Genomic DNA, 15,740 nt, shown 5'->3' with positions numbered 1-15,740 from the left:
AAGTCTAGCTGGTCAATGTATCAAATGATTTAAATTAAAATTGGAAACCATTTTAGGCAGGAGTTTGGAATGCATCCAAGAGTCACTTTGTGAAATCATAGTACAAAGTGGGCTACACAAGTGCTGGCATTTGCCTTACTCTTTAAAGAAATAATTCAAAAATGCAGTCTACATCTACGGTTAAAAATAAAAGTCAGGAAAGGCTAACATGGAGACTGAAGTCAGGACAAAGGAAATTGAGATTTCTAGGGAAATGAGTATTTTGCACTACACAAATAGAAGAGCTCTTCCTTTTTTTTTGTCACGTAAGAAAAATAAACAGAAACTTTTCTGCTTGATGATTTAACCATGAGCTAAGCAATGTTCTTTCATGGTAGGTAACCAGCCAACATCTGACTTTAAATGTGGAGATGCTGACTAGTATCTGGAATCTCAGGTAGAGGAGAAGGGGGATTGTGTTACTAAATCAGATCCAAATACCAATACTATCTTGGTTAAGCTGCAGCATCAGAATTATTTCTGCTGAATGTCACCCAAGTTTCCTCAGAGACCTTGAAATCAGTGGGATTGTCAGGCATGTGTAGTCCCAAAAGACTATGAAAAAAGGAACTTTTCCAATAACAGGCCAAACTTCTAATCACCTTGAAGTCACCTCCTCAGTAGGAAGATGGAAGAGGCCTGAACTACTTTCAAGTCTTTAACTGAAGGGTTTAATTTCTCCAGTTGAAAAAAAGATAAAGCTACTGTTGGGCTAATCAAGTTCAAAGAGAAGCAAGAACTTATCCACAATTATTAGCTAGGTTCAGAAAAGATGAACAATGCTCCAGAAAGTCAAGGTAGGATTTTTCTCTTATTGCAATGAATTTTAACAATGTGGTAGTGGTTGGGGGGTGTTGAACATGCTATATATTGAGAGAGAAGTGTGGGTAGGAAAACAAGGGAATGAAGAGAAAAGGCAGTGCCCTACAGACACACCCAAGCAAAACAATCTGGTCTCATTTCATGGGAAGCAAGCACATCAAAAGAGAAATCCATGTGAAGCTGTTCAAAAACGGTTCATGAGCTACTTTAGAAAATTCATGCCCTATCCAAATAAAATATTCCTTTAAGACAGGCAAAAAATCTTTTAAATAGCAGGATGAGTATTCAGTGGCCTGAGGTACTGCAGGCGAACCGTCCTTCCTTTAGTGATGCTCCAGTTTCACGGCTAACGAGACCGACCTCTGCAGGAGACTTCCAAAGTCATGCAGAAACAATTGAACAGAACACCTGTCAGCAAGCTTCCTGGATGACCAGGCAGCGGTGAGTTTTGTGACCAAAGCCTTCCTCAAATAAAAATACAGAGCCCAGTCTTGTCAAATTTTGGAAGGAACTGCCAAGAATTTTAGCAGAGATTCTGACGAACAGTTACAGTGATCACAGCCCATACTGTTGGTGAGCAACATCAGAAATGGAACAACTGAAGTTAAAAGGGAAAAGATCATTTTAATCATTAAAATAAGAGGAAATTAAGAGGCTTTTCATTGGAAAACTCTGACATAGACACATCAATGTTGAAAACAGGGGCAGTACATTAGCCATACAGTATTGCAGTGCAAGAGACAGAATGGCCCTAGAAGGAATAGATTCCTGCCAGACACTGATTTTTCTGCTCAAGCACCTCAGCCAGGAGCTAGGTTTCTTTGCCAGAATGGAGAACAGGAGATTCCTTCATCAGGAGAAAGCCATTCTGAGGGGCTTAGTCCAGCCTAATAGCAGCATATCCTTACTGTGAACATATGTGCTCCTTGACAGAATTACAGGATACTTTTATTTTCATGTTCCATCTTTTACCTACTGTATATTCATCTGTTGGAAAACATTGTGAGGGACCTAACAATAAATAAAGCCCAGGTAAGTAAGGCATAAACCAGAAGGAAGATGGACAAGAAATAACAAAACAAAGCACAAAAGTACATGCCATAGTCTTAGCAGAGCACCTGATAGACTTTAACTATCATCATTATTTCCATCCCTGTCACATCCTGGTAGCACCCAGACTGATTCCTGATCCCGAAAGAAGCATCAGATCTATGACAAAGTCCTATTTGCCCAGGGAAATGTTCAGTGAAACCACATTTGAATTTTAAGAAGAGACTTAAGTGGCCCTTGTCTGGTTTGCATCATTCTGTGCAGAACAGTTTACACTGGGGTGAATTTTATCCAATATTGAGTCTGATAGGAAATATTAAAGAATATACCATAGAATCTCATTCAGGAAAGCATTTAAGCCACTTACTTTTGTCCTTCTTGGCTTTGGTGTTTTTCTAATGGGATATAAGTTCATGCTTAAAATTAAACACTTTTTTTTTTAATAGAGATTTTTTTTTCTCTCAATTCCCTTAGTGATTCAACTAGTGAAGTTTTAAACAGTCTGGCTTTGTGAGTTTACCTGGCATTGCTTTAACTGTAATTTTTAAAATTGGAAAAAGGATATAATTCTACCTTTAATATTTTCCCTGCTTTAAAAACACATAGAGAGTAAGTGCCAACTCCTTCCTCAAAACCCCACCAACAATCATTCCCAAAACCCCACATAAAGCTTAAATAGTGAATTCTCAAAATATGACATTTCAGTGTCATATTTCTGGGCTGTCAGATTCAAGCAGAGGATGATGGATGAAGTAAGTCAGCATTTACTTAACATACAACCCTCACTTTAGGAGAATAGACATGTGTTATGACTGTTTTTGAGGTGCATCATCCCATTGTACTACTGTGAAAGCTTGAAGCCTGAGGATTCAGTCTGTTGTTCTCAGGCACATACACCTGAAAGTCAATAGAAAGTGCCAGATTGAAGGAATTGAGTCCAGAGAAAGTTTATATAAAGGGGAAATAAGAGACTGATTATTATTCTGAAGAATTTTAGAAATCTTACAAGAAATTGTGAAAAGTTTTAGTTTTGCTGCCCAGGCTGGTGTGAAGGAATTGGGTGTTCCTCTGCTTTGTCTGCCTTTGCAAGGTAGCCCAGGACTCTGATTCCTTGACGGCTGAAAGACGCTGACTTCTGTGCAAGTGTAAAAGGCCTCATGCTGACAGGCACCCGGGAGAAAATTTGGATTACCAATTCAGTTAAGAGCTCTGGTCCTATTTATCTGATCAGTGTCATTGAAAGCAAGGAAAACTTCTTCAAGCTTTTGAACAAAGTACATTTTTTGTACTGAATAAAGCTAGAATTTACCATGCCTGCTTTTGTAATGGACAACTCCACACAGCAGACGAATCATGAGTATCTCTGGAACTGCACTAATTTCCACCAGCTGCAGATCTGACTCACAGTGCCTAAATGTGACTGAAATGTCTTTATATCCTGAGCTCTGCAATACATCTCCAGGAACCATATGACTGCCCACCACACAAAATTGTGAACCATCTGTCTGTCCTGCTTAATAAGCCTTAATGTTTAATAAAGAAATGAAATATTTAATATTTACAGAAACCAGGCTGCAGCCTGCACAGTTGCCAAGTGCAAAATGGCCAACAGAACGTACACAGCTGCATTTCTGCCTCTGTGGATATAGCTGAGGAACTCCTCTGATGCCAGACACTTTCTGAAATTAACATTTCTTAATGAGCAAGCTTCAAGAGCAGAAAGTTTTCCTATGCTTTTGTTCAGCAGAAGGCCACTTGTATCGTAAGCAGGGCCTCTGGACGCAAATATAGGTATTAATAAATAGGATCAATAGTTCAAGCAAGTAAGAAAATTTTTTCCTCTCTTTTTGTTCCCATTCACTATCCTCCATCCTTCCCTGCTTGTCTCTTTGAATTCTAAATTAAACTCTTTTTCTTCATGTTACACTCGCAATGTAAACTGGTAAAAATGCTCACCTAAAACTTTTCAGCTTGGACATCTGTGAGTAACCAGTTGAGATCTAAAAGACACAACTTGGAGGATGTCAAAAGAGCTTCCTTACTGACAGCTAAGGCCCAAGGATGTATCTAAATGTGGCATATTAGCAATATTAGATACTAGCCCCCATCTGGGAGGAATCTAACAAATAATGCTACTCAATAAAGTTTCACTGGAGCATTTGTTTTGACTGATGCTCTTAAATTCAGAGCAATGTTTTATGTAGTATGTAAATTACTGTGGTAATCAGTTATCTTTAGTCAAAGCTAGAGTAAATACCACAGCAAATTCTAATAATTAAAATCAGTGTTAGTTTTAAACAGTAGGAATATATTTGGAAGATAGTTCTCAGACCAAAGAGGTTTTTTTTCCTTCTACTTGAGAGTAATATTTTTCCTAGCAGAGTGACCTTTCTTGTTCATTTCTAGGGCTTAAGAAACCAATTGTCAATTTGCATGGCGTCACTGAACAGCCATGTAACGGACTAGTAAGACATAGTGAAACAAGGCAGGCTAGGGGCATTTGACATGTGCTATTCATTCGGTCTTGAAGAAAAGCACGAATTCACGTTGCTCAGCCATTGATGTACAGTCAGTCTGAATGAACTGGAAGAATACCATTATTTCTAGCACAAATTCCAGGAGAATTGTTTAGTAAACCCGTTGTTCCAGGTGTCATAACGTGAGCAAACCAGAAAGTTATGCATGGTCAATCATGTGATGCTGAGGAGCTATACGAATATAGTCCCATTCTAAATAGTTATAAATCACGTTGTTTGGATAACCCTGTATCCAGCTGCCCCACAGAAGACAACAGCCAGTCTAAGGTAGTTCTAACCCGTTGCTCCCCGAGGGTTACCGGTGCTGGCCCGGAGGCCGAACCCCGCCTGCTCGGAAGCCCCTGGGAGGTGGCATCCTCTCCCGGCGGTATGCCGAGCTGCTGGCTGCTCACCCCTGCTTCTCTCCAGGAACACATCACTTCCTTGGCTTTAGGCACCTTTCTAATCCTTCGGTCTTTTCCCCTTCTTGGAAGGGAGATCTAACCTGCTAGAGCAACCCTTTGCTATTTCCACTCACCAGATAGATTCTGTTTCTTATTCACAGAACTCCGGTACTCTTACATCCAAGTCGTCTCATTTTTCCTCAGTCTTTTTTTGCAGCCTTCTAGAGCTCTGTCCAGGTTAACAGGCTCTCACAGATACAAAGGCCTCAATCAGATCAGCTGCCTTTTAGCCCTTTCCAGCCTGAGGATGCTGATTTGATGCCAGGTGTATAACATCAGCTTCCTTTCTGTTAACAGTATTTCCAGTTTTCCAAGCATTGGTGGACCTTTGTTTACATTTGTTATTAATTTGTCAGTTACTGCATTTCTAATTTAACAGTTAATAGCTGAAATCCACAAATAATGCATTCTGTATAACTTCCATTTTTAGCAATGAAACCTGGCAATGAACTATAGCACTCCCATTTTATTCAGTTTGTTTCCTATAAATATCTGCAAATCAGTACCGTAGATGATCTAAAAAGATGTTGCTCTTAGATTTAGAATTACACCCTAATATTTTAAGAACAACTAACAATATATTCTAAACAAAATTAGGCTTCTTTAAAAGTACTGATTTCTTAAGTAGAACCATTGATAGCACCTGTTATGCAAATGTTAAGAAATGAAATAATTACTTTAAAGATACAAGATAAAATATAACTGAGATAATATACATTATCAGTTAAAGTAGGTATGCAGTATAAACTAAAGCCTCAGAGCACATACTTTGGCACAACTGTGCTAAGGTCAATGAAATTACTGTGATTTGTGCCAACTACGGATCTGCAGCAACTGAATTATTAGAAAAATAAAATAGTTTCATTAATTTTCTCTAAAATAGAGAACAAAATAAACACTATTTAAATGTCCTGTTTGTCAGCTCCTTTTCTACAGGTGTTTGTTTCTATATACAAATCCATCTGAATACAGATTTACGTCACTCTGTCCTTAATCCTTCACACATATACAGAGCTGTTTGCCTGGAACTACTCATATTTGTTTCAACAACTGGATATCTGACTCTTACCGGGACTCTGGAGGAGGATTATGATTTACCACAGGGCTCAAAGACAAATTTAGCTTTCCTCTGAAGACCAGTTTCTGTTTGTTGCCAGTAGTTCTGGCTTTTACTATAGGCATAAGAGGGGATGCCAGCACTTCATTAAGAACAGCTATGCAAATATTTTAAAGCAGCTGTGCTAGCGGTCAAGCACTGCAGCAGCTGAAGGATGAATTGTAGGCATATGTCTTTAATACAATGTATGTCCAAATGTACTTTATAATAGAGTGGAGATCAAGACAGATATAGGTCAATAAATGGTCATGACTGGACAGTCTAAAGGATTACAGGATTCAGGATGAGAATAGGTAAATGTGCCCAAACTAATAAGTCTGTTGCTAGCCAGTGAACAATCTTTCCCCTGCAGCAGATTCTGACAAACAGGATGATTATTCTTCATTAATGTTTCATTATTACTTGGATGTTTTCCTTCCGAGCACACGTAGTTTTCATTTTGAAAAACAAACAAAACCTACCCTAAATCTGAAGAACTAACAGGCAACCATACAGTACAGTAAATGTAATTAACATCATAAAGCATAAGAAATATATGTTGAAACTCAGAATCCCATACACTAAGTGAGCATTCTGACTACAGAATTATAGCTTCCGCAAGGAATCAGAAAGAAGTGCAATTCCTTTTTCTGTCTTCCTTATTTCTTAAATTATGTTTTGGGAAGAGATAAGGTTAGAGGGACAAAGGGATTACCTAATTTTACTATAACTATTTTATTTTTTTTTAACTGGAGATGGTTTAACAAGTACTGTTGTAAAAACTGCATTGCTATGGCAACCTACTAAAAAAAAAGAATCACTGTAGGTACATCACATACATATTGACATGTAAGCACTCACATGAGGTTTTTCTTGAAAGACAAAAATGTCTCCAGATCTTCTATTTTTTATATATGATTTAGGCATAGCCTGAATATAAATAATCTCCTTTCTTGAATATTTACATTCTCATCTAACTGTAACTGCCTTAACCCTGCATGAACTCTAGCTACGCAAAAGTGACAAGCATTTTAACTGAGCAGCATCCACTGAACTTCTTGAAACGAAGTGAACATTGTATGTTTTTTCCCCACACAGAAGTGCTGTAAACTAGTATATATACCATATCCTTTTTAAAGTAATTTCCATTATTTTTAATATGGTTATAATTGTTAAATACCAATTTACATATCAAATATATAAAAATGTTAAATGTTCACATAAACATTAAACACCAAAAGCCTGATTATTCGAGCACTCAAAAATATAGAAATGTTAAGTGCTGAATCACTGCGCATTAACTAAAAGAATGACTAACAACTCACATTAAACTGTATGTCACTTATTTTTAGTTAATTTTATATCATCAGTGATTTTCTTGTTCTGATACAAGCCTTTGCACTCATTTTACTGCCATGCTACCATTACTTATCCCATAGCTAGAGAATGTAATCTGGAATATATTTTCAACACCTTTTTTCAACTGAGCAATGGCCTTGGTGATTTGTTTGTAAGAAAAAGTGCGAAGAGTAAATACATATGTGTAAAACACCTTTTCAGATTGGAAGCTATATTAACGTACTTAAAACAAATAAAGCATAAATGCATTTGTAATCAATAATTCAAAGTAAATGAGTCCTTTAAAATCACCATATTAAAAATAAAAGTAGATACAAATCTATTTTATTATATTCAAGTATAACACAGGACCAGTAAGACAGAATACTGGGACATCCGGATCTTCATAAGTGCTTTGTTACATGACTTTAAAGACAGACCTGAAAAGCAACTGAGGCACTGTAACACCGCAGTGTCAAACTGCAAAGCACCTGGCCCACTGCACAAAAAAACAGGGCCTTTTTTAGAAGCATAAACTTTTGTATACAATAAAAGGGAGAGCTAACTCTCCTAGGCCATGACCCAGTTTAAGGGCAGAATACAGCATTTTCCAATAGGATGTTCTCAGAACAGCACATTTGCTAGATCTTTTCCCTTTTAAGTTTACACAGCTTCCCTGCAGCCCAAGGCCCAGGGAAAGATTCATGTCCCTGGAGGATCCACCTTTTCATGAGTTTGATCTCACACAAACAAGGCACAGTCACGCTCTCGTTTAAAAACATGAGGCGCAGAGCAGCTGCAACTTCCCTTTAACACACTATTTAACTACGCAGGGCACTTATCCAGGAGGAGTGAGGGTTATACACTTCCAATTCTCTCATACTTCAGAGGTAGTATCCTGAAAATTGCCTGTATCGCCAGACTTCGCAATACTCTGCTTGGGGCACTCTCCACTCCTTACCTCTTGAAGGTAGGAGAGAGACTACGAACAGGACATGGATTGGTAAGGAGGGCTGCTTAGGTTGGAGGGAGTCATGTTCTAGTTTTGGCCTCAAGAACTGTGGAAGAATTTATCTGAAGATTGCCCAAGGAAACAATTTCCCATTAGTAATGTGGGACTTGCAGAATTGCAGTTTTAGTAACAAGCACTTAAATTTCTTTCTATTCTTTTTGTGCTCAAAGGAGTTTTTTGGGCACTCAAATCCCAGATGGATAGCTAAATAAAGAATGAGTCTTTTGAGTTAAGAAAGTACTTCGCAAATTTAAAAACTAATGTCAGTAAAATTATGTAGGATGCATAATGTGAAGCATGTAGCCCCAGTGGTTTTACTGCAAATCACTCCAGGATTTTTGGTTGATCCTCTGTAAGTTTTGTTTTTCAACTAGTTCAAATGGTTGATTTGAAAAAATCAACAAGATTTGCATTTGCTAAAAGGAACAACAGCTGTAACTGTTGTTGCTTTCCTTTAAGTTCCACACAGTAATGTTTAAAAAAAGGGAAATAAAAACAAACTAAGGTTTGAATTTGTACAATTTCTGTGCCAGATCTGGTTGAGAGATGAAGAAAAAAGTCTGCTGGGAACAGAGGACGATGGTAAGTTAGCAATTATGTCTCTTGGTACCTGTTTTGTTTACTAATCAAAGGTCTAATTGCTTTGCTCTGTTTTAATTAACAATGTTCTTATTTTAATTGTTTACTTTTCCTGCATACATTAGCATTGAGAGAAACCACTGAGAATATGAATAATATGATGAAGAGTTTAAAGTGAAGCTTTTAAAAATGTTTTAACAATTTCACAAGTGTTTAATAATGAAAAATAAAGCTGTTCTTCATAAATGTGGCTACTACTTCTACAAGGATTTCACACTAACAAAAAAAAAAAGTAAAAAAAAAAGTATTTTTTTCTTTTAACTTAAAAAGTCAACTGATATCAAATATAATTAACACAGGCCCCGAAAGAGCTAATGTAGGAATATGAAAGGTTTGATACTATTTAGATATGCTAAAATGTTTAAGCTGGCTGAATCTTTTGAAACGTCCCAATGTGACAGCCATTCTCTTAACAACCAATCTCAATGTTATTAGCAATTATCTTTGAAACTTAGGGAACTTTATCTTCTTCCCTAACAGAGGCTGGGAAAAGGCAAACAATGCCCTACAAAAGTACTGGAGAACTCATACAAATTGTTCCAGTTCCTGGGAGGATATCAGAACAAATAGCTTTTACTTTAATTCACAAGGACATATATAGCAACCGTTGTCTTTTTCCTATGAACTGGTTTTGACAAATGCGTTTACAATGGAGCAAGTAACAGCCTTGGTATATAGGGAGAACTATAAATTCTCAAGTTTTGGATATAGCCCTGCCTAATGTTCCTGTGTGCAACCTAAGGGTTGGTCTACATGAAACTAATGGTAGTATGTTACGCAGCTGGTTAGAAAACCACACACAGTAGTTGGTAGTTCATTGTCCAAGTGGCAATTACCAATTGGGATTCTACGGAGACCTGTTCTGAGTGTGCTTACTCTAAGTTGTAAATGAAACAGAAAATATAGTCATTAAACTGGAGGATAATGGCAAAATGGAAATGTCTGAAAAACATGACGGTAGATCATTACAATTTGTTTTGAAAAAATTAGGATGTAATTCAATAAGGACAAATGCAAAGTGCTACATTTTGTAGGAATAATCAACTGTTCAAATAGAGAATGCAATAAATACAAATATAGGAACAATTGGCAATGTTGTCAGAAAAGAATAAGGCAATTTTAGTGGAAGAAGTGGAATATGGGTCAATATTACTATGTTGCTTCACAAACAGCAATCACAGTGGGATATATAAAAAGGAGCTGTGAAGTAATCCTGTCCTTTCCAAGCCAAATAAATGGTTAACTGGAATACTATGACCAGATTTGATTATCACATATTTGATGGGAGGGGAAACAGGGGAGGAAGGTTCACTGAAGATTCTAGAAAGCAACAAAAATGACAAGAGATGTATAGAAAACATGACTGATGAAAAAAACCTGAGGGAATCCGCTCATTAAGTCTAAAGATGCCTTAGGGAGACACAGCGATGTTGTTTTCAGGAGTGCAGAAAGCAACTCAGGAAATGAGCTATTCACCATTCTGCTATGTACAGGACAAGAAGTCAAGTATTCCTTGCTACAACTAAAAATTTTGTAAAGCATGGCTAAAGGACTACAATGGATTGTCCAGGGAAGCTTAAGAAAAAATTAGATATGTATCAGAGTATCATGTGTCTGATTCCATCTTTAGGTGGCAAGAGATTAAGCTAATTCTTGAGGCTTTTTCCAACCCAGTGTTCTGACTGCCAATCTTGTACTTCTTTAATGCCACAGCATAAAGACTATTTCAAGCAGAGTACTGTAGGAGAATACCTACCACTGAATTATCTCTGGGAGAAGACAAATAGTAAGTATTGGACAGTTGTAGCAGGTAGAGAAGGCAAAGGGAAACTCAGTCCTTGCAAGATTTGCGTTGGTGTTAGCCTTCATTTGTTTTGGCACACTTCTGTCAGCTGAGTGCAACTCCAGCATCTTTCTCTTCTTCAGTAAAAGGTCGTGCTACAGTTACCAACCAAACACAAGCTGGTATTTCAGTGCCTGAAAGCTACTGTCCTAGCATAGCAGCTGAAGAATGTTATGGATGCAATTATGAGAAGCTAAAAAAGTATCTCAGAATTAGGTTTCCTAGAAAATCATAATTAGCTATTCAAGCCATAACTGGGAAACATTTATTTGTAAAAAGGATGCATTTTGCTGAAGTCACAGCCAACTTCAAGTATACTACAAAAGCTGCTTAATGTAAAAATCTGACTTCTGCTCAATTACAGCACAGTTCATAGGAACTGCCAGCAACTTTTTTACCACATTTGCATCCATTAGTGAACAGAGGGGGGTAAGCATAAAGTGCAACCACCCAGAACAACTGAGTGTTTTTCTTCATCTTATTCAAGACTAGCACTAGGGCACATGATTCTGAGAGACATTGAATGCTTTCAACTCACACTTGCTACTCAGAGAAGATCAGCTCTTTAAGGACTGGTAACTTGTTTACTTGCAAACTACATCTCAAATCCAGCCTAAGTCAATTGTACTTTTAAAAACGTAACCATTTGGCAATAAGATCAGACCACTATGAATAAGCTTCTAGTTCACCAGCAATGAGGAAACAAGGTTTCAGAGCACAAAGAACACCATGTATCTGACATTGCCAGGTTGACTCGTAAAGGTTCAACTCTAGATAAGCATTTTAGTCCTCATGAATACTCAGCTCCACTGTTTGTTCCTTAAGATGACTCCCTCTAGGAGCTGAGTGAGTGATGCTAACAAGACGTTGAGGAGCAGAGTTCAGTACTGTTGCCTGTATAATAAGTTTTCCACAGCCTACAGAATTTCCTTGTGAGAAATGTTAAACTGAGCAAGAGTAATAAAAATTAAACCTCCCTCTTCCCTCCACAAGCCCAATCAAAACAAAACAAGATTGTGAAAGTGCTTGCCACCTTTTATATTTTTATTATGCATTTCATAAGTGCTTAAAGATACCACACAAGACTGTATGCATTATGTTGTCCATATGTAGTATGCTACACAGTAAAAGACAGACAGGCCCCCCAAAGTTTTCATATTCTAATTCAAACAGACAAAAAATCAGATAAAATAGTATTATCTCATTATACAGAAGGCAAACCACAGGAAGTGTCTTAGATCACACACACAAAAAGGCAGAAACTGAAACAGATCTTCCAAAACTGTGTATTAAGTCTATCAAAAATACCACGTGCTTTTGGAAGCTCTAAAACAGATTAAAAATTATATGAATCTAGTTAGGGCATGTCAACTTAAAAGTATTATTTAAAAATAAATTTTAATAAGTTCTCAATTCAGAAGAAATTCAAGTGAGACATTGAAACAAATAGTTTGTCATAGATTACTCTTCTTTCTTTCATATAAGGACGTATATAAATTCATGAAGTTATTCTCAGAGGACAAAATTAAGTTGTCAAGATCATAATCAACATCAAAGGTAGGTTTCTTTCCAAAAATTACAAGAGCAAGAAATACAGCAAAGTGTGCAGTAAGTCCCCATATCTTGAATGACATTTTATGTTGATGGTCATCATATGTAAAGCAGTGCATCCAACCTGAGTAACCAGATGAGGTTTTATAAGGCAAGGTCTTGTAATTTAACGGCTTGACAAAGTACTCCAATGGCACAACAAAAACAGTGCTCACTTCATCTGGATTGGGAGTGGCCTGGAATGTATCCTCTATAAATCCTACAACTGGTGTTACCAAGTGATTCATCTAAAAGGAAAAAAAAAAAAAACAACAACAAAAAACCCAAACACTAATTTTGTACCAAGTAAAAGAATGTTCTTTATTTTAAAAACATTTCAGATGTTACAAAATGAGTACAAGAAACCTATGAAATATTCTTAACTGTAATGCAATTTGGTCCCTCTAATGGCAAGATATTTATATTTGATTTTAAATATATTTTCATCAATTTTAAATTTTCTTTTTATATTTGTTAAACATGATTTTACTAATATTCTGTTCATCCTGTATGATCACATAGCAGTTAAAAAGGTTCATCAATCTGCTACAGAAATAAAAATCATGCATGCTGCCTCACAAGTCTTCCTTATTTCCTTTGGTGAGTTCTGATTTTAATTCAAATTTTCCAAATCACCTATGCTTTATCATATCTCTCTATCTATTTTCCTAGGATATAGAAATATTTTCCTATAAATGCAGAAATATAATTAAAGTATATTTAGCTATAAAATATATACTTTTTGGAACTGCTCATTTATGGACATTTTTATTTTAACTATAATCCCTTCTTCCACAGGGAGGCAAAAATCTATGCAATAGTAGCTTGCATAAAGAGGACAGGAAAATTCTTTAAGGTATGTTGCTAGTTTTACTTAATCATACCAACAAAGCATCACTGTTCAACAGAAAGCAGTAATAGCAGAACTCAACATTTGCGCTATTTGACGCAAGTCTGGAGAGATTCCATCCACGTCAGAACCACTTGGAATGTATGTACAGAGAAGACAAAGTAGAATCCGACAGGTAAAATTTTTGCAGTCCAAAACCACATGATCTTTTCTATTGACTGAGGCAATTTACTGGAAAATACTGAAAAGAGTTTTCTCAAACCTAAATTGACCCTTTTTACATACAGCCTCTGAACTATGTGGCTTTAATGTTATCTGTACAGAAATTATAGTTTACAAAGTTAAAGCATTTTGCAAGACAATTTCAAAACTAGTTATTTTGGTTTTTTAATAGAGGGAGGATATTGCTAACAGTAAGTGGCTAACAGATATGAAAAAAAACAGTAGACGTATTAATAAACTGTTACCTGAAGAACAAAAATAAAGTCTTCTGAAACAGTAGCCTCTCTGTACTATGGGAAAACTGATCCTACGTAACACTGAATATTGTTATTGAAACTGGCAGCCTGTTAATTTGCAAGCAGTGACTTACGCTCCAAAGACACCTCCAGAAGAGAAGTCTCTTTGCTGGAGTTCCACACAGAATCACAGTCCACATAACCTCCAGAGGTCCCTTTCTGCCTGAATTAACCCTTTTCAGGATACTGAATGAGAAAACTTTTGAGGTTACATCAGGCTGCTGAGGGACTTGTCTGGATGAGCTCTGTGTATCTCCAAGGATGGAGATTATACAGCGTGTCACGAAAATCTGTTCCAGTGGTCAGCTAACCTCATGGTAAAGAGTATTTTCCTTGCATCTCATCTCATTTGTTGCTGCTTGTGTCCACTGTCTCAAGAAGAGTCTGGTATCAACTTCTCTATAACCACCCAGGAGGTACTTGAAGAGAGCAACTAGATCCCCTGCTAGCTTTCTTTTCTTCAGGCTGAGCAAACCCACTTCTCTCAGCCTCTCCTGATAATCCACGTGCTCCAGCCCCCTTACTATCTTTCTGGTTCTCCGCTAAACTCCCGCCAGTTTAGCACTGTCTGGTACTCCAGTGTGTCCATAACTGGACATGGTACACCAAATGTAGCCTTGCAAATACCAAATACAGAGCAAGAATCTCTTCCCTTTGCTCTACTGGCAACACAGGCTGCTCACTTTAAGAAGCGGTGGTTATGGTTACAAGTTTGAAAAGGTCATTCTCGACCTTACAAAAGAAAATAACCCCAGCTTATTTTCTAATGATATGCTGACTTACTCAGTTTATTGCTTACTTTATCAATTCCAGGCACAAGCCTACAGATGACTTCCACGTTCTCTGGCTGGAGTCCCACTTCTTCTTTAGCTTCTCGGAGAGCAGTATCAATTTCATCTTTATCAATTGCTTCACTTTTACCTCCTGGAAAACACACTTCCCCTGGTGATCTTCTCAGCTAGAATTTAAAGGAGTACTACTGTTAAATGTACCAAGTTTTAAATTTCTTCTTGGATCCACACTTGTTCATATTGCAGAATCATTTTGATTTATCTTTCCAGTCAAAGAAGCTGGAAATGGTGGTTAAGAGGTTTCTGCAGATCAGAAGAAATGTGCCTTATCAAGAGCTACAGAAATTTGGCCTATACCAAACTCATCCGTAAACCCTAACAGAAATACACATCTCACTTGTACCGTATTGTGTAATTCATAGTACACGTTCTGCTTTAATACTTCAAAATTAACATTTTTCATCATCTTGCTTGCATAAGAGATTGACAGATGACTCTAGACTGACAACTTGAATAGTGAGATTAAAATAGTCAAGGCAAGAGCAAGAACTTCTAAAACACACATTTAAATAACGTACCTTTAAGTTCATTATAGTAATGGGCTTGCACAGCAAAGATCAGTAAAAAGCCCATTTACAGTTTATCAGCTAAGTAACTGTAATTATTAAGGTCTTAAAATTGCTAAGCAAGACCCCAAAAAACTTCAGTTTTTCAGCAACAGAAAAACAGACAAGTAAATAATCTCTGAATACAGGCAGTTGATTGGGTGGGCGGGGTGGAAGACGAACGAAAACAAAATGCTGGCAGAAGAATTCTAGGGGCCTTAGGTTGGTGCCTTCCCTTTCATATATGAAAGGGAGAGAAGAGTAGTATTAAATGCAGACTGAAAAGTCATATTAATAAAAACTGCACTGCATTGTCAGTATTCTTATTTAAGTCACAGTAAACAATCAGAATTTCCTTTTCTGATCTGGAAATCGTCTTTTACTGTCACAGGTTTCTGCGCATCCGGCATTTTTGTGGCATGTAAGTTCTAGAATCGTCGGTGTATAACAGTATCTGCTTGTAACCTTAGGCATGCTGCCAGAAGTTTGAAAAGCCGGCCCTGGGACATGTGGTAAGGCTGGGACTTGTGCAAACACCCGAGTGAGACCCGCGGGAGTGCCGCCCTG

The 15,740-nt window shown here is 37.2% G+C and overlaps 1 protein-coding gene across 1 annotated transcript; it reads right to left on the bottom strand.

Annotated features, from left to right (window-relative positions):
• Positions 1–12,267: 12,267 nt before the first annotated feature.
• NUDT7 (nudix (nucleoside diphosphate linked moiety X)-type motif 7) lies at positions 12,268–15,583 on the bottom strand. The gene is made up of 3 exons (XM_009707102.1): positions 15,557–15,583; positions 14,577–14,735; positions 12,268–12,657 (listed from the first exon to the last, which is right to left on the bottom strand). Exons 1-3 carry the CDS (start codon positions 15,581–15,583, stop codon positions 12,274–12,276), a joined length of 570 nt encoding a protein of 189 aa, XP_009705404.1. The 3' UTR covers positions 12,268–12,273.
• Between the last annotated feature and the right edge of the window lie 157 nt (positions 15,584–15,740).

This window comes from Cariama cristata, unplaced genomic scaffold (assembly GCF_000690535.1).
Source record: "Cariama cristata isolate BGI_N322 unplaced genomic scaffold, ASM69053v1 scaffold13080, whole genome shotgun sequence".
In the NCBI taxonomy this organism is placed as follows: domain Eukaryota; kingdom Metazoa; phylum Chordata; class Aves; order Cariamiformes; family Cariamidae; genus Cariama; species Cariama cristata.
Note: the sequence above shows the minus strand (reverse complement) of the source record. Positions and strands in the feature narration are given on the sequence as shown.

Bases quoted from the DNA above. Each gene is read 5' to 3' on its own strand.
- NUDT7 (XM_009707102.1), bottom strand. From the start codon at position 15,583: ATGCCGGATGCGCAGAAACCTGTGACA. The intron at 14,736-15,556 runs GTAAAAGACGAT...TTTAAATTCTAG, and splicing joins ATGCGCAGAAACCTGTGACA to CTGAGAAGATCACCAGGGGA. The intron at 12,658-14,576 runs GTAAGCAATAAA...TTTTCCTTTTAG, and splicing joins TTGTGCCTGGAATTGATAAA to ATGAATCACTTGGTAACACC.